This window comes from Medicago truncatula, chromosome 1 (assembly GCF_003473485.1).
Source record: "Medicago truncatula cultivar Jemalong A17 chromosome 1, MtrunA17r5.0-ANR, whole genome shotgun sequence".
Taxonomy (NCBI): Eukaryota; Viridiplantae; Streptophyta; class Magnoliopsida; order Fabales; family Fabaceae; genus Medicago; species Medicago truncatula.
In genome coordinates, this window is record NC_053042.1 from 20,417,030 (window position 1) to 20,436,762 (window position 19,733).

The following is a 19,733-nucleotide window of genomic DNA, read 5'->3' on the forward strand; positions in this document are numbered from 1 at the left end:
TCTTTTCCTTTACCCTCTCTTCCGACTTTTTCTCCCTCTCCGGCTACAACCATCGACCACACTCACCCACCACCGTCGCCCCGCTGTCCTCAAGCTCAAACCTCACCACCACTGTCACCCTAATATCTAATCACCACAATCACCATCTCTTAGGCTCTCGTCTCGTCGTCACCACCAATGTCGCTGCCACCCTCACCCTCATGTCTCACCACCACCGTTGCCATCCTCACCCTCAAATCTCACAACCACAACCATCGTCGCTCTGAGATCTAACCACTGCCATTGCCATCTCTCAGATCCAACTGTTGTTGTACACATTTAGTCAATTTCATTTTATATTATTCTTTGTTTGCCCCTCTCTTGTCCTACTACTTTAGTGCTTTTGCTTCATCCTTTTCCCTCCTTTCTCGTTAGTGATTGAATGTGAGCAGATTAGTGGTGCAAAAACAATTATTCAAGGTGTTCAAAATGACAAAATCATAGGATGGTATATGCAAAAAATTTAAGTTCAGGGTGTGCAGCTGCACACCCTCAACTGTGAGTGGCTTCGTCCCTACCTCCATCAACCCTTCGTTCCACCACCCTTCGTAAACCATTGTCTTCATCGTCAGGGAATAAAGAGATAATACTCAGGGGGTTTATGGTGAAGAGAGATCATGCTAGGGAGAGAGAAAGATAAATCAAACTAGGGAGATGAAGAAAAGAGAACAAAGAGACAAGAGTTTAAGGAGACAAAGAGAAAAATGTCTAAAACAAAACGTCACATGGAGGTGTCTATTGGGGGTACGAGAAAAAAAAAGGAGCCTAGGAAAAATTACTCTATTTGTCAAAATAAAAAAAAAAGACAAAGGCAAAATTATGCAAATAGTCCTTTAATTAACTTAATTTTAGGTAACATTTTAGTCCCTTATCTTATTATTTTTCCGTTTTCTTCCTTTATCTTTTTAAATAGTTTCAATGTTACCTTTCCGTTAAAAAATATGATTTAGACTATCCTTTTATTTTAATAGTTTCTTTTGCTTACCCTTTCATTTCTTCACACAAAATAAGCAACTATTTATGAAAACCCATAAGAAGAGAAAAATGCACATTGAAGAAGAAAAAGAGAAAAACACATGCACAAACCCATAACCAGATGCCACCCAATACGATATGAGACTAAGAATTTGTAACAAGTTATTTGTGTATTTGTTTCTAAAGTTTAGATTCTCTATATTTCTAAAGTTTTGATTCTGAACGTGACCCTTTCTATGTATGTTTCACATCCTGCAGAAATATTCACGTGGTAGACTTGAAAAGAAGGAACCAAAAAAATAAATGTGTGTGAACCTTGTGTGCGTGAGGATGCCATGTCTTTCAAGATTTGATTTTTAGGGTTTATGTTGGAGCTGCATCATAATTACCATTGGAGAAGAAGGCTTGTTAAAAAAAAATGTTAGAGAAGAAGAAGATAACCTGAGATTTCTTTTTTTTAATAGAATGGGTAACATAATCCACTTAAAATGTAATCGTGAAAATATTTAAAAAGATAAAGGACCAAAACGAAAAAATAAAAAGATAAAGAATTAAAATGTTACCTAAGGGGCCATTTGCATAATACTGTATATGTGTATATACAGGTGCAGTCTAACATGAGGGAGCCAACAGGTCCCTCATGACATGAGGGATCAAAAGATGCTTTTTTTATTTTTTATTTTTTATTTTTTATTTTTACCTTAGCATCAAAGTAATGGATTGGATCTACTCCACCTCAGCAAGAGAGCACCTACACCTCTCCACACTCTAACACATTCCACCAAAAACATAACTCATTATTCTTCCACATTCAATCCTTTCTAGATCAACACTCCCACATTCACTCCCCGTTGTCGGCGATTCTTCAAAAATCTTCCTCAAACACTACCAGCTGCGACCTACCACCATCTACACATTGTTTTTCCTTCTTTCTTTTCAGATTGAAAGTTCTCTTTCTTTCCCAGCTCACCATCTTTATTTCCTAGCTTACCCTTTCTCTCTCTCGGTCAAATATAACAACCGCAAGTAACGGCGAGCTCAAAGAACAACATATACGAAAGTTATTGTCCCACATGAAACATTTGCAGATCGAAACTCTTTTTTAGTTACTCACCACCATCACCGGCACCATCACCGGCAACTGGTAATTTTCTGATTATTTTTGTTTCCTTCGAAATTGTTTGAATCCTTGAAATATTATGCTAGTTGGGAGTAAAAATCTGTTATGTTTTGTTTGAATTCATGAAATATTATGCTAGTTGGGAGTAAAAATTTGTTATTATGCTAGTTGCAGATTTGATTTGGTATGATTGATAATAAAACGACAATTTATTTTAGAATTAAAAATTTAATTTAATTGATGTTTAGGAGCATGAAATGCAGAGCTTTTGATTGTTCTCAATTTATTGATGGAGGTCATGAAGAAGGGGCAGACATTGGAGAAGATGTTATGGTTGAAGAGGGGGAATACAATGGTAACATGGAAAATGATGGAAGTGGTTACGAAAGCGGACACAATGGTGAGTTTGAGCAAGATGGAGGTAGTGGTCAACCCGGAGAAGATGAAGGGGTGAACTATGGTGACATGGAAGAAGATGGAAGTGATGAAGAAGGAGTAGACTATGGTTCCATGGAAGATGGAAGTGATGAAGAAGGGGTAGACTATGGTGATATGGAAGAAGATGGAAGTGACGATGAAAACCAACATATCCAAGTTGATAGTGCTGATGACATTGTGGCATTGGACCTGAGTGGTTTAGGGCCTCTATTTGTAAGGAGAATTGAGTTTGGAAGCCAAGACATTGCATATGAGTTCTATAAATCCTATGGAAGAGCGAATGGATTTACAGTTCGCAAAGGCAAGTTGCTTTATTGCAAATCGGGAGAAGTAGTGCAACTCACATTTCTTTGCCATAGAGAAGGATATAGGATAAAAGGAATAACTGAGGCGAATAGAAAGCATCGGGAAAAACCTTATACTCGATGTGGATGTCAAGCTATGTTTCGGGTACACATAAATAGTTTCACAAATCGCTGGTCTGCTACAGTTTTTAATAACCAGCACAACCATGAGCTAGCATCGCAGGAACATTGTGGACTGCTATCTTCACACTGTGTAATGACAGATTCAGACATAATGCAAATGAACAATATGTTAAAAAGTGGTATTTTACCTAATCGCATATATGCTTCATTTGCAAATCAAGCAGGAGGATATGATAAAATTGGTTTCCGGAGGAAAGATCTGTATAATCAATTAGCAAAACAACGACGTCTGCGAAGGTCAGATGCAATTTCTGCATTAAGTTATCTTCGTGGATTGGGTTCAAATGATCCTATGATGTTTTTCAAGCACACTACTGATTCTACAGGTAGACTACAACACCTGTTTTGGTGTGACGGAAAAAGTCGTCTTGATTACCAACTTTATGGCGACGTAGTCGCATTTGATGCAACATATGGTAAGAACCAATACCATTGCCCTTTAGTTGTGTTTGCTGGTGTGAATAATCATAACTCTACTATTATTTTTGGTGGAGCTATTGTTGCTGATGAGAAGGAAGAAACTTATGTCTGGGTGCTTTCACGGTTCTTGGAAGCAATGTCTGGAAAGTCGCCAACTGCTGTAATCACTAATGGTGATTTATCAATGAAGAATGACATAAAACATGTGTTTCCAAATGCTTATCATAGACTGTGTGCGTGGCACTTGATTTGCAATGCATCGTCCAATATAGGTGATCCTGCATTTGTGGATGAATTTAGAAAGTGTATGAAACTGTTGATTCATTTGGATTGCATGACAACAATTGGATCAAAGAAACATATATGAAGAGAAAGGCATGGGCAACAACACACATACAAGGCCAATTTTTTGCAGGCTTCAGAACTACATCTCGATGTGAGGGGTTGCATTCAGAGATGGGGAAGTTTGTTCATTCTCGATACAACTTGGCAGATTTTTTACTACACTATCACCGTTGTCTCAAACACAATTAAACTAATTTCACATAATATTTTAGGAAATATGACATATAAAACACATAGACGGATAGATGTTCATAAATTACATTCGAAAGAAAGGACTCAATGATTCATACTCTAATGTTTTAATTTCTAATGACTGTTACATAGAGCCTATCCGATGGATTCTCAACAACAAAGAACAATGTATCGCCAACTTTGAGATGCCCTTGCCGAACATAATCATACCAACCTTTTCCAATGTATTTCTTATTTTCAATTTTAGCAGATGAAAGGATTTCGCATTCAAATAATGTACCATTATCTTCATCATGAAGAACAATATTACTTTGATTCACATGAAAGCTTTGAATGGCAACGTGGTTAGGAATATGCTGCACACAAAATGTCAAATGAATTAAAAGGTAAACTAACATTAAATACAACTTATGAAGCATGAAATAGTTGATTCAAGCTATACAAACGCACCATAACATTTTTTTAATTGAATCAAAAGAGTAGTAACCTTGACCATCCAAACATAGTCATCAACATGGTCCAAGTTAGCAATCCATTCTCCAACAAGATCTCCTATTGGTCCATCAACCACTTCCTCGTCTTCATCTTCAACGGGGTAAAAATTCGCGTAAAATTCAGCCAACTCGGGATCCATTTCAACGCTGCATTTAATAATTTCATTAACATGAATCAGAGTTGAAATGATAATTATATAAAAAATCTGGCATAATAGTATGAGGCCATTAGTTTAGATAAATAATATGTTGTTTTATATGTGAAAAGTTAGATCAGTTAGTGCTACAAGTTGGATGTATATGCAAATATCAGTTAGCAACCTTATGCATATATGAACCAAGAGCAAGAAAAGTTAGAATGAGCAAGAAAAGTTAGATCAGTTAGTGCTACAAGTTGGATTTCTTCATTATCCACCAAAAATCATTTAGAATGCTACAACAACTAAAGTGAACTTATGATTATATCCTTACCAGTAACCACATACACACGCAAAAAAAAAAAAAAGAGGGTGTAAAAAATTGAGATGCAACCTTGAAGATGAAGTCATTGGGTCCTTTGAATGCTCCTAGTTGAGGAATGAGATCTTTGTTTGAGCTGAACTAGGATGTGTGTGGTAATGGTTTCTTGTTGGGTGGCCTTCTCTATAAAGGCAAGATTTGTGTGGGGTAATGAATTTTGTATTTATTATGAATGGGGACCATTTTGGTTATAACTTTGTTGGAATGTATTGAAAACCATAGTGTCCCTGCTGTCCTTAAAAAAATTTCTCTCGACCCGCATTAAAAAATTAAGAAGCATACATATTTAGTCGATAGTGTTAACCACAATGACATTTACTATATCAACATTGTTTATATGATGCATACATATTTTGATTAGATTAATATAAAATAGATAAACTAGGAAGCTTGTTTACCTATGTAGTAATCCAAAATAATGTTCCTTAAATTTAAACTAGGAAGGACAACTCCCCGGTGACTAAAACGTTCCTAACCTTTGAACGGAAGCATGTTTAGTCGATCCCAGGTGTTGGATGTGACCCTCGCGTAGTTAGAAGGAAGCAAAAACTGAGATTTCTCATATCGGAATCCCGGACACGTGTCTATCGGACAAATTATCCCTTCAGAAGCCTAGTCAACTAGGAAGGACAACTCCCCGGTGACTGAAACGTTTCTAACCTTTGAACGGAAGCATGTCTAGTCGATCTCACCGTTGGATGTGACCCTCGCGTAGTTAGAAGGAAGCAGAAACTGAGATTTCTCATATCGGAATCCCGGACACGTGTCTACCTGACAATGTCAGTTTAATTAGATTTGATTAGGAATATTTTATAATAAAATAAGGTATGTTTATTTATTTATTTTTTTTTTTTTAAGGAATAAAATAAGGTAAGGTTATAATCTTATATAAGTGATTTTAGTTTTACCGAACAATGTTATAATTTTGGTTTTAATTGTGATTTTGGTTTTACCGGACAATGTTATAATTTTGGTTTTAATTATGATTTTGTTTAACAAAATCAATTGATTATGGCATCTGCTAATTATTTTGGACAAACCTGTTAACTATAGGATTATGTTATGTTTTCTAAGTTAATTAAATTTAGGAGTTAACTCTATGTACCAACCTTTGTAAAAAAAATAAAAAATATTCTATGGATCAAGCAATTATCTGACATTAAGTGTGTTTTCTAATTTACATTGTTATTAATCTTCTAATTAAGTGTTTGTTGGTTAAAGAAATAATATGTCTTTGTTGCACTCCATTTGATGTGATTATTTGCTAAAAATTAATTATAGTTTTTTAATAATATAATTGGCAAAAGCTAAGTGACAATTAACTTTTGCTCAAAAAGAAAAAATAGTGATAATTATCCATTAATACGGATTATTTTTTTAAAAGTTCACCAAAGCTAAGCAAAGTAGTGAGATACTTCTCCACACATCCCAAAACGATTAAAACCCAGCACACAACAGTCAACACACCACAATTTTTGTTTGAATCACAAGCAATGCATTCAATGAATTTTGGACTATTACACAGTTAAACAACATACAAATGGAATGTCTTTAGACCTCAACATCAAAAAGGGATTTGTAGGGTATTGCAAAATTGGAGCTACTTGACACATGTCAGCAGATGAGAGGATTGTAATAACCACACAACACACAATATTGTCTTTTACCCATGTTGTAGCATGCTTTCACAGACATTATCCTTCAAAATTTTATTAATTGATATGCATTTCACCAAAATTTTCATAGATGGCTCGGCGCCTTTTAGATAACCATGTTAAACCTGCAATTTTTAATGGCATTTATGAAATAAAAATTAAAATAATAAAACTGTGCTCTGCTTTTCATTAATTGATATGCATGATAATGGAAACTAATGGTATCCTGCACCCTATCTCCAAGGCTAAATTAATCTTAAATATGGAATGCTTTGAAAACCATTACCCTGCTTTACATTTAATGTCCACTTTGCAAGACAATAGACCTATCCTCAAATCAAGTCACAACCTATGTTTAATTCATTCAACTCAAATAGTTGCAACTCAACTAAGTGGTGGTTGATAGAGGCAGAGATGAACACTGAAGACATGGAAACCAAAATAAAGGGGTATGATAACAAACAAGCAATTAATACAGTTAAGAATGATGGTTGATATGCATTTACTATATATATATATATATATATATATTTGCAGAGATGAAAATATTTCACATCTGGGTGAGGAGTTACACGTGGATGCATCTGTTTGTTCTAATATGGTAGTATTCATTCTTTAGTTTTTAATTCAAGTTCCATGTAGATTGCATTAATGGCACAAAATTTACTCACCAATCATACTTTCAATGCAGTTGGGAAGCCAAAGCAACGACACATTTCTTGCATTACTGAAGGAATCATTGCAGTTCCAAAAGGTATATATTCTGAAAATGATAAACACAATAGAGGTTGAATACATGCTACTTGAAAATGAAATAAACATATGTGTGACCAAAAAAAGTAAAAAGTGTTACAATAGATTTAGGCAAGGTGAAAGTTTAAACATGTTTGATAAACTGAACATATGTAGTGATATATGAGCCAATGGTTAGATATTGGAGATTACGCTGTGCATGTAGTGAAAGTTTAAACATGTTTGATAAACTGAAGATATGTAGTGATATATTAGCTGTGCATGATATATTTTCAAGATTACACTGATAGGTTAGTTATGCTAAACGATTGCTTCAACATAATCTGCAATAAAGTAGATAAAATGGAAAAAAAGATTATAAGAATTGAAGACCGTCTTGATCCTAAATTCACAACAGATGTAAAACCCACTCAAAACGTTGACGAATATGACATACCTTCTCAGCAACCCCATGACAAAAAATCACAAGAAGAAGTGATAAGTAAGAAGAAATATGTTAAGAACAACAGTTTCAAAGGATCTGATGTGAGCGATGTTATCCTGGACCTTGAATCAGATGGAGATGATGCTACATATGCCTGTACCTCTCAATTGCTAAATTTAACCCCATCAAGACAAGCAAAAACCATAGGAAGGGCATTACGATTCAGTAGCTCTCCTCCCATTGCACCAAAAACCATGCCAACCTTTGGCAACCCCTTTCCTATGAAACCACCAGTTGCATATCATTCCCCAACCAATAAAACACAGAAATTGCAAACCTTTGGCTTCTCACCTACCTTCAAAACACCAAAGGGATTATGCTTACGGAACAAGTCAGAACCCCATAGTGCACCAAAATTACCAAACTTTCACACGTCCCCTCCAAATAAAACACCACAAGTTCAAAAGAGGATGGAACCAACCATGGAAAACTCCCTTAAGAAAAAACAACGTTCGGTACCCTTCACTCATAAGTCAAAAAACACATTGAAGGTGAAAGAAGGGCCCACACAAAACACTCCTAAAGTGACCCCCCTACTACTTGTGGCCAGACCAAACAAAAGGTGTTCAAATTATTACATGTTATAACATCATAATTAGAGATCCTAAGTACTATTAATCTAATGTTTGCTCTGTGCATTTTCAGGTGAAGTCAAACTTTAAAACAAGTGTAAAAATAGAACTATATGATGAAGCCCATCACTTGGCTACTTATGTGTTTCATCCCGATAAAGACATGGGGTATTTTAACTCTATTCACAATGATTGGTTTACATTCATTTTACATGACCATACATTATACACTATATATTGAATCTGAGTGTTGCAATTTGAATGAAGGGAGTATTTGTTCAAGGCATCAGATTATCAAGCAAATCAGATGTTATTCCAAACACTATATCCCAGAAATACTGTGGCTGCAGAGGTAATATATATAGGAAATCCAATTGGATCAGTTATTCAGCTTTTCCACACCTAATATTTTTTAACCATTATGTTAGATCTTGTATATCATGGCCCTGAAGACTACATGGGTTCAGAGGAACATCCCTACCCAAACGGTTTGGACATTCTCTCCATCATTCGCGGTAAAGTACTCTTTGTTAGACTATGATACATGAATGTTAATTATATATTTATTCATTCTAATCAATATTGTAAATGTAATTGTCCACTAGAATGATGTGATTAATTCTGCCTCACTACAAGAGCTAATCCATGATTATGCGGATACCTGGATGCCGCCATTTGGTGACTTGAAATATGTAAGTCATTATGTTCAAGTACATATCAATTATTACTACGGATCCTCATTATTTTAGTAATCTAAATACATATTTTGGGCGTATTTTGACATAGGTTTATGTTCCCATCAAGGACAACTGTGATAATTGGTATCTAATGGTGGCATCAATTCATGAGGGAATTGTTTACCACATGGACCCATGTGTTTCAGTAAATGGTATCCCAGCTAGGCAGAGAGTGATAAAGAAACTGGTATTATAAAAAACCAGAAAATTTATATTTTCCAATATATTTTGAGCCTAGTCTCTAACCATTACCAATGTTCATTGAAATGGGAAACCATTATCCAAATCATGCAATCTGACCACTATCCACCAGATTTTTTGCTAGGCCAGCACATTCATGCTGAATGGGATATATCTGATCCAATTGGAATTGTTTCTAATGACTACTGGTGAGTCAACTCTATATATCACTATTGAAAAACAAAAATATGATTGTAGTATAACCTATTGACAATTTATGAATTGTTTACTGAGCCAACACTCTGGAGTTTGGGTACTAGGATGGATGGGAATGGAGGACATGTTTCAGCCTAACACCACTGGCTTGGTTTGTGATTTGTTTAAATAAATAGTTATGATTGTTATAATGTGTAAAATTTTATACTTAGAACATGTTTTTGTTTCAGGTACATGAGGATGTGATCAGGTTAAAGGTGGCCACAGACCTAATCATGTGGGAACATAATGAGTTAGCTGCAAACTTACAGGCCAAGGCAGAAGACAGTTGGCTATCTAAGCATTAGGAATGATAATCTGTAAATGATTTTTTGTAATGTCAAAGGTGGGAAGCATCTAGTTGGGTATGAAGAACTATTTGTGCCAAGTTGGCACTCAATAATCAGTCAACAAGCCTTAAACTATTTTCAGTTGTTTTAGAAGAGACTTAGCTTACAATATGTGCTCTACTTTTTGGATGTTTAATAATTTCATCTTTTGGAATGTAATCTTTAAGTACTTTGACTTGAATTGTGTCTTATCTTTGTGGAACATCAGACATGGTCTATGGGCATGTAATGTTAAGTACTCTTATTATTATCATATTATGTTAAGTACTATTTTGCTTCAATATATATCTTGCAATCAGTTATTTGCACATCTTATTCACACTAACAAAAATTCATCAAACATAGTACACAAAATTATTCAATTCCTTCTTCATTCTCAATTCATCATTTTTGGATTCCTGGAAAAAAAGGGAAGAATACGAATTGAAAGGGATTAATACGGGAAAGAAAGGGAGATATGTACACGAATTTAAACAGAAATTCGATTAAGAGAAGAAGAATAGATGAATGCGATGAGGAATTGATGAAGGAGATGGGAATGGAGAATGGGGGGACTTGGGGGGTTTTAAACCCTAATATCCGGCAAAAGTTATGGTGCATAAGCCATAACTTATGCACCATGCATAAGGTCTTCACAGCCATCAGATCAATTGGACACTTGTAATAATCCTACGTCTTCAGCTCAGATCCCACATTCATTGATTCAGTTGTGCCCGACGAAACCAAACGCTCACAACCTCGCCGGAAACCACTGTCGCCGTGTTTGTCTTCATCACCGACGCTTTCTTCATCACCGGAGTCAGTTGTGCCCGACGTGGTTTTCGGGCTAGTTCACGGCGTGATTGCGCCGATTTTCAACGGCGAACCTTGCTCGCCGCTCCGATGTCGTTTTCCGGCTGGTCACGGCGTGATTGCGTCTTTATTTCACTGTCTAAGGTTACACGAGTTTCACCCTTGCTCGCCGGTCCGACGTCGTTTTTCCGGCTATCGCACTCCAGCAAAATTCGTACTGCAATTGAAGAGGTAATCATGTATATGATTTTTGTTGTATTTAGGTTTTGATTCAAATTTCGGATTTTGTTAATTGTTTTCTGTTCTTAGGATCAATTTAGTGATAAAATACATCTAACATCAATTTAGGATCAATTTCTGGCTCTTGTGTGTTCTTAATACATCTTATATTCGTACTGCAATTGTTTTCTGTTCTAATGGTAAACCATTTTCACATCACAATGGTTTTGACATAGTTTTGAGAGTTTAACAAAGTTCTAACAAAGTGCATTGTGGCTTCTAAATCTCTATTTCTATATTACTTGTTATTTTCACTTATATTTCTGGCTCTTGTGTGTTTTTTCCTAACTCAAGCACAAGAAGAACATGAGACATATCAATGTCGGCATCAACACACGTGATTATATTCAAATAATTCACACACACATACAATAAAACCGAATATCGCAAAACCATTGAAAGAAAACTACTGTTGGCAGAGCAATTAGTGCATCGGCCGAAAATTAACAATTGTGATATGTGGTCAAAATTCAATGTCACAGATACAACAATATATTTGTATATTACTTGTTATTCTCACTTATATTTCTAGCTCTTATGTGTTTTTTTCCGAACTCAAGCACAAGAGGAACATGAGACATATCAATGTCGGCACCAACACACATGATTATATTCAAATAATTCACACACACAACCACATTTTTAATAGCATCAAAATATATTAGAATTTAGAGCCAAATATATGCTAGAATCAGTATCTCACAAGGATAACAATGAAAACCTAGTATGTATTTGGTACAAAGAATCATCAACAAATCCCAAAAATTCTAAATTCTCAGCATTTGGTGGTGTCATAATAAAGCATAAGTTTCAATGAAAACCTAGTAGTTCTGACACTAATATATTTGTTTGTTCTTAATAGTGTTTGTTGCTGTTTTCAATGGATTTGACATCAACTTCATCTGAGAGTGGACAACTGAGTGTTGAAACTTCGTCACTGATTCATGATAGTTCTCAATGTTACTCCCCTAGCAATAAAGAATCATGGAAGTCTTTAGTCTTTCAGTCTATTAAAGAGATTGAAGATTTTTATGGTAATTATGCATATAACACTGGATTTTCTATTAGGACTATGTTGAAGGCGAAGAATAATTCACAAAATAAGAAATCAGATAAGGTACATTATGTGCGTTATGTTTGTAACAAACAAGGTTTCAAGAAGGGAAGTTTGCTTAAGCCTAACAACAGGCCAATATCAGACAGTCCACTAGTTATTGAGTTTGTGAAAGTGAAAGAAAAACCTGAGGAAAAGGTTGGTTGTAAAGCTGGAATATCTTTGAAGCTGGATGAAGTTTTGAATGTGTATAAGATTTATAGATGGGATGTGGCTCACTGTCATCCATTACATAAACCAGAGCATTTGTGTTACCTGAGATCATTTCGAGAAGTAAATGAAGTTCAAGGACAACTAGCTCTAATAAATTCTAAAGCTGGAATGTCGATGAGAACGTCTTATGAAGTTCTTGGTCAAGGAGTTGGAGGTACGGAGAATCTTCCTTTTCGGTTTTCAGACTTAAAGAACTATCTAATGACAATTCGTCAGAAGGAGATGGTAGTTGGTGAAGCAACTGTAATTCAAGAATTCTTTAGAAATGAAGCTCTCTCGAAACCATCTTTTTACTATGATATCCAAGTTGATGCTACAGAAGACATAGCTAGCATTTTTTGGGAAGATGGAATTATGCAACTGGATTATTCTCTATTTGGTGATGTCATCAGTTTTGATACAACTTACCGAACAAACAATCAATATCGGCCATTAGGTTAGTATCTTTTACTTCTCTCAGGTTTTTAATTAGTGTTTACTTTCATTATGTTGTATTTTGTTATGGAATGGTTAGTATAGGTAGGAGTACGTTTTGAACTGCCTAGTGTCTAGGTGTGTCTGTCATATGTGTCCGAGATTGACTGTAAGATTGATAAAGTTGCAGGCATTTTTACTTGGCTAGAAATTGTCTTGTGTGATCGATCTTTAGTACATACTTATTAGGATACTTAGTGTCTAGGTGTGTTTTATCATTGAGTTTATTCACTGCTGAGGCATGATTTCTTATAATTTGTGATTACAGACTAGCATAAATGCATTATAATTTTGGTTTGGTTTAGTTATTTAGCGTAAGTTATATATATGTTGTATTTTGTTCTGATTTAGGTCATTTATTGGTCATTATTTCAGCTGCCTTTATTGGTTTTGACAATCATCGTAAGAGTGTTTTATTTGGTGCTGCGCTATTGTACGATGAGACAGCAGCTACTTTTGATTGGTTGTTTACAACATTCTTGAAGTGTATGTCCAATAAAAAACCACAGACTATATATACAGACCAGGCTAGTGCGTTATTGTGTTCAATTCCGAATATTTTTCCAGGTGTTTTTCATGGGCTTTGTTCATGGCACATGGCAGAGAATGCAAAGAAAAATCTTGGCTCTCGTGCAAACTGTGCATTTTTCGATGAGTTAACTAATTTGGTTTCAAATGTAGACGATGAATCAGATTTCGATTATAATTGGGATCAGATAATGAAAAATTGTTTTAATGGAAGGCCTACTTCAGACTTTAGGTGGCTTGTCCAAACTTACGGAAATCGTATGCATTGGTCTTCAGCTTGGGTCAAGTCACATTTTACAGCTGGTCTGAAAACAACTCAGTTAAGTGAGTCTTTCAATGCTTTTCTTCGTGGATTTCTGCAGCCAGACCATTCACTTGTTCGATTCTTTAGTCATTTCAACATTATGGTTCAGAGAATGAGGGATAATCATGCTGAGTTGGACTTCAAGGCTGCAAACACTAGAACAAAAAATAATTATCCCAACAGTCAGCTGATGCGGTCCGTTGAAAACAAGTACACACCAGCTTGCTTTGCATTTATTCACAGGCAGTATGACCTTTCCTTCAAATACTATTATGAGGAGGACACAACAAAAGGGTCTGCCTTTAACAAGTTTTTCAAAGTTTTCACAATTGAAAAGGTTGATGATAATTATGATGATGTTGATAATGATAATGACGGGCCTTCCAATGTCGATGTTTTGGATGCAGAAATTCAAGAAAACCTTTTCCCAAGTTTTGAAGATCATGATCGACTTGATGAAAGGGTTGTCACAGTTGACATTATAAGCAAAAGTTTTGGTTGTTCATGTCGTATGTTTGAGAACAGGGGCTTCTTATGTCGACATGTTTTGAAGATCTTGGAGTTCTTAGGTGGTTATGTGCAATATCATTTTTTGAAGACAATATCTGGACAATATGTTTTAAAGCGTTGGACTAGAGATGTGCGTCCCTCTGTTGATAAGCTGAAATCTACCATCAATGTTGGCACTGAAGACACCACTCAAGCACAATGATATCAACAAATTTGTGTTGTTACCGTTCAACTTTCTACACGTTTTTGTGCAGATCCGGAGGCATCTGAAATTTTTCTCGACGGTGTTCTTGAAGCTGGGAAAAAGGCAGATGAGTTGCTTCTTTCTAAAGGTATTCGTACAGACCCATCTTCCGTGACGTCATCATCCAAGTCTTCAAAAGGAGCTGCTGTCGGTGAACCATCTGCTGGGGTGAAGTCCACTGCACAAAAGTTCAAAGAAAGACAAAATCCAATTAAGTCAAAGAAGCAACTTAAAAGTGATTATGAAAAAGCTAGAGAAAGGCAGAAATTCCTTATAAATCGGAAGAAACAAAAGAGAGATGATGAAGCTTAAAAAAAAAAAGCGGTCACTGATTGATTGTTTTTATGTTATAAGTTTGTAATAGATTTTATTAGGAATATTTTGATATGATCTATTGGAAATTATACATTTCACATTCTTTATTGTTATGTATTGATGATTATAGGTTGTTACAAAACCATTAGACAATTAGTTTGGTTTCACATAGAACACTATCAAAACCATTAAACCATACTTATGGTTTCTGTAATAGTTTTTATTTAAAACCATTTAAAAATAATACTTGGACAATTATATTTATTTTATTTACCATTTGACAATTATTTTTCTTTCACATACAAGTCTATTTAAATGTTTATCACATTTGTTTTATTACAAAACCATTAGAACCATGTACCAATAATAATTTCATTTAAAACCATTACACCCTTATCTTGGTTTTACATAGAACACTATCAAAACCATTAAACCATACTTATGGTTTCAGTATTCATCAAAATTCATAAACATCTTTATACAAAAATTCATCTTAAACTTGATACAAATCCAGAAATTCATAAACATCTTTATACAAACTCAATAAAAAAAAACATTAACACTAATCCGGTGTTAGCTTTTGAAGCAATTCTTCATAGTATGAAGTTGCTGCCTTCTCCACATAGTTTCTTTTGCTATTGCTTGAGTCGCTCAATATTGTTGAACAAATTCCAATTCTCAAATCCATACTTTTTTGCAACCTTGCCATTCTTCCCATGCTTTCTCGTTTTGGACCAATCTTTGAAATATTCTATTTCGGTATTGCCACCATCCCATTCAGCAAGAAACTTCATGCAAAAGACTCCACAACTGTCTTTATCACATTGATTAGGCATCTTTGGTGTTTCCCACTTAAATGTGCTAATCTGGAAAGGCATTGTGATTTTTCTTTTCTTATACAATTCTGTCACAAATGCTTCCACCTCCTTCAGCCATACATCAAACATCTTATTGTACACAGTCGCTTCGCCATTCTTCATGTTCAATGTCTCTCCTTTCAAGCTGTTCAGGAATTGAAATTTTTGGCTCTTGAGATTCACAACGAAGCATACATAATGAAAACCCGGATTCCCAATTAGTGCTGGCGTCATGATCTATTTCATCAGTAAAATAATCAACAACATATAAGTCAAACAATCAATCTGTAGAAATTTTCAAAACTATATTGAGCTGAGTCTTACATATTCTAGACTTGTAGGGTCAATAGCCTTCCAATCCATGTATTTGAATTTTTTCAGTCTTCCAATGAATCTTTTACATGCAACTGAGTTTGTTATATCTAGGGCATCAGGTCTTTCCAAGTCAACTTGTTTATATAAAATGACTAAAATCAATTCCAAAAAGACCTAAACAGTATGTAAACTTTTAACATTAATGGAATGTAATGCATACATAATTTATGAATGGTGTAACCAGTCTTGTCATTTTTTCATTTGGTTGACTCCAATTCAAGCAATTGACCCAGGCATTTATCACGAAGCATGACACCCATTCATCTTTTTGAAGTGACCACAAGTCTCTCCTTTGTAGAGTGAAAGCATGAGCCTTGTTATCCGAGCAGTACAAAATCTCCTCCCTAAATTATTATAAAACATTTAGGATTTGTACTACTAGAATATTATCTGAGATTACAAGCTGTAGTATAGCCAAATAAAACAAGCAATCCAAATAAAACAACCAATTTGGCAAAAAACATTAACAAAGCTTACTAATTCATATAATTTGCCAATAGATATTTAAAATGGTTTTCCCTTACTCATCATGTGAAATGCTCCATGCAAATGTTGATATGTCCTTCTGCATCTTAGTTGCATTTGACTCATAGACAACTTCATCGTAGGGGCTTGCAAGGTATTTTGACTTCTTCACAGCTCTTCTACGCTCAAGGTATGTGCCACCAAAATAAAGTATATTATGCTTCTTTCTTTTCTTTTTCTTCACAATTTTGACATTATCCAAGTCGATTATTGCATCTGGTAACACCGACCTTAACGGAATTGCCCTGTCAAATAAACAACATAATTGTTAGTTTGCAGAATTAATATTGTGCAGAATTTAATGAATCAATTGTAATGTAGAATTGTCACATTGGTTGATTCTTACTTTATAACAAAGTGTTTGTTAGGTTCCAAAGGCTTCTGCTCCTTCGGGTTCTCCTCTTCCATCAAGTTTGCTTGCTTCACATTGCTTGCTTCACATTGTGTTTTAACCGATTCCCTATTGGCAAACACATCACATATAGAAAATCATTAGTTAGTTCTTTTAGTTTTACACATTACAAATTAAAAACCATTAGTTAGTTCATATATATTCATTTCTTACCCTGCATTCGAAGCTTCTCCCCCATCAAAAAACTCTCGAAACTTCTCTGGTTTCTCCGCCTCCATCACATTGCTTGTTTCACATTTTGCTTAACTGATTCACTATTGGCAAACACATCATATAGAAAACGATTAGTTCGTTCTTATAGTTTTACACATCACAAATTAAAAACCATTAAAACACATCATATATATCCATTACTTACTTTGCATTCGAAGCTTCTCCCCCATCATCAAAAAACTCAGGATACTTCAAGATTGTTTCCTGTGTAAAAGAAAGATCTATATTGCATGCTTTCCTCACTGATTCATCAAGTCTTTTGGCATCAATTTCATCTTCTTCATTTTCCTCATTATCATCAATGATTTTGTGATCCATCTCATCTGCTACATCTTTGTCATTATTCAACCTGAAACCATCAGTAAAGCATGTGAAACAACAGATACAATTTTTCATGTGAAGTGTCATTGAACATGATTTACAAAATTATTGTTCAGAGTCTTACAATTTTGATGTGAAGTGTCATTAAGAGACTAAAATTAGATGCAATACCTTTCTCCCCCTCGAGTGCTTGTTTGTGGTATGGATGATTCATTCTGATCCTGTCCATTATCTACACTAGAACTTCTTTCTTTTCTTTTTCAGGTTGGATCTGTTCCGGCACTTAAACTTCTATTCTCCTCGGGTTCAGGTTGCACTTCAATCGGATTTTCCTTGGTTGTGTTTGTTTCTGTTGGAACTACATCATTTTTCACAGAAGTTCCAACATTTCCCTCAGCTATTCTTCTTTCCAAGGTTTCCGCAGTTGTAGTGTAGATCCGTATACAAGACCTACAATGATTAAGATGCATTTCTGCCTGCAAATTTCTTTATGTATATGTACTATTAGGATTTTCAAAACCATAATATTATTCATAATAACTATGATGGCCAATATATCACATCTGTCGTACATGATGATGCTGATGGATGTTTTGTTTGCATACATAAAATATCAATTATGTGCTATAGTAATCAAACATTATTTTGAAAAATTCCAAAGAAGTATGCTTGATGTTGTGACCATTTTCCTTATAAATTAGCTCCCAGTCTGAGTCTTGCATAATTGCAATTTTCATTCCTTAAATTATATGTGCATAAGATGATTGTCAAAAAACAAATGTGAACCATATAAGATAAAAAGAGCCAATCATATACAGAAAACGATGAAACAAAAAATCTAAAAATGATTTCATAGACACTTATTATGAAAACTATTTGTAAAGAAAAGCTACAAATTTATTCCAAACTTTAGATATCACGATGATGGAGAACATTATTCTGAAAATTTAATTTCAAAATCTTTAAATTTCAAAACCATAATATTGCATGAATAGTAGTTAGATCATTATTTTCCTCTCACCTTAGAGAGTGGACAAGTATCTGCATCAAAACACATTACATGCGGACCTTCGTCGGTGTTGTACAGTCTGGTTACCCCGGCTGTCAGTCCATGCTCGAGTCCCATAAGGTCATGGACCTTCTGAAGGTCTTGGTTTGCCGCCTTGACATCCCAATCACGAAGTGAAGGCCTCTTGTATTTTCCTGTAAGGAATGGGCTTCTCTTCCCCATTTTCTCCAAGTAATTAATCTGCACAATAAAAACATGCACATACATAAATTAAAAATCCACCACTTAGTTTTTTTAAAAATACAAATATATATATATATATATAGAATGATCACCATTAGGAAGTGGAAGTGGAAGTCCGCTAATGGATTTGCAACTTCCGGAGTTTGCAAGCCTTCTTTCATATACCCAAGAACATGTGAGCACCAGTTATAAGAAGATACCCCAACTGGATCTTCTAATGTGTGCGCATATTGGAGAGATACGAACCTACTGTTAGTGGGGCACAAAATTTTGTGAATGATAAAACATATTGCACCCTTCACCCAAGCTTTTGGATTTTCATGTGTCTTCAATATTCTCTCCAAATCAGTCACCCTCACAGAAGCATAATAATTTCCATTCAGCCCTAATTCTATCCTCATCTCTTAATTGCTTCCACAGAGCAGAGATCAATGTTAACATGCTTCCCCGCCATTGGAAGCTCATAGACCCGATGTACATCTTCCTCTTTCAATGGAAGTACCTCGGTCTTGCTTAATGCTATCCACATGTTTTATTTGTCAAAGTTTTTAACTATCCAATCCACAAAGAAAGTGTGGACTCTGTTCCAGTTGCAGATATGAACCATTCCCCCAAAGCCACTTTCATTCAATACGTTAATGATCTCCTCCTTTCTTTGTTTGCCATTTACTGAATTCATAAGATCATATACCATAGATATACTCATCTTATGCCTCAGTCGTTACTTTGCATTTTCCTCATCTGAACTTCCTTCATTATTTTCTTTACTTTTAGCCTCTTCTTTCCGCTCCTCCTCCAATTGTTCTTCATTCTCTTGTTTCTTTTTTTTACTCATCTTTATCTACTGTTTTTTTTCTTTGCCCTTAGCCTCTTTTGTTTTTTGCTTCTTATTTTTATCACCATCAGTGACATTCCTTTCCTCCTCTTTCATTTGTGTTAGTCCAATACTGAATGATGGCAATGACTCTAGCTCTTTAGTTTTTTTCACC

General features: G+C 35.0%; 2 protein-coding genes and 2 long non-coding RNA genes across 4 annotated transcripts; 1 reads left to right on the plus strand and 3 right to left on the minus strand.

Moving 5' to 3' along the window:
- The first annotated feature begins 2,386 nt into the window (after window positions 1-2,386).
- LOC112418552 (protein FAR1-RELATED SEQUENCE 5) lies at window positions 2,387-3,847 on the plus strand. The gene has a single exon (XM_024774947.1). The coding sequence runs from the start codon at window positions 2,387-2,389 to the stop codon at window positions 3,845-3,847; it is 1,461 nt and encodes a 486-aa protein (XP_024630715.1).
- A 261-nt stretch (window positions 3,848-4,108) lies between these two features.
- Window positions 4,109-5,192, minus strand: LOC120580504 (uncharacterized). Its single transcript, XR_005646226.1, has 3 exons — window positions 5,043-5,192; window positions 4,468-4,658; window positions 4,109-4,373 (listed from the first exon to the last, which is right to left on the minus strand). It is a non-coding gene; the product is annotated as an uncharacterized lncRNA (long non-coding RNA).
- Window positions 5,193-15,409: 10,217 nt separating this feature from the next.
- On the minus strand, window positions 15,410-16,012 carry LOC112418553 (uncharacterized). Its single transcript, XM_024774949.2, has 2 exons — window positions 15,971-16,012; window positions 15,410-15,883 (listed from the first exon to the last, which is right to left on the minus strand). Exons 1-2 carry the CDS (start codon window positions 16,007-16,009, stop codon window positions 15,425-15,427), a joined length of 498 nt encoding a protein of 165 aa, XP_024630717.1. The 5' UTR covers window positions 16,010-16,012; the 3' UTR covers window positions 15,410-15,424.
- A 969-nt stretch (window positions 16,013-16,981) lies between these two features.
- LOC120580511 (uncharacterized) lies at window positions 16,982-17,792 on the minus strand. The gene is made up of 4 exons (XR_005646244.1): window positions 17,664-17,792; window positions 17,317-17,520; window positions 17,112-17,212; window positions 16,982-17,006 (listed from the first exon to the last, which is right to left on the minus strand). It is a non-coding gene; the product is annotated as an uncharacterized lncRNA (long non-coding RNA).
- Between the last annotated feature and the right edge of the window lie 1,941 nt (window positions 17,793-19,733).

Excerpts from the sequence above, each read along its gene's own strand:
- LOC112418552 (XM_024774947.1), top strand. The coding sequence starts at position 2,387 with ATGAAATGCAGAGCTTTTGATTGTTCTCAATTTATTGATGGAGGTCAT.
- LOC112418553 (XM_024774949.2), bottom strand. The coding sequence starts at position 16,009 with ATGGATTGGAAGGCTATTGACCCTACAAGTCTAGAATAT. Across the intron at positions 15,884-15,970 it reads ACCCTACAAGTCTAGAATAT|ATCATGACGCCAGCACTAAT; the intron begins GTAAGACTCAGC and ends CTGATGAAATAG.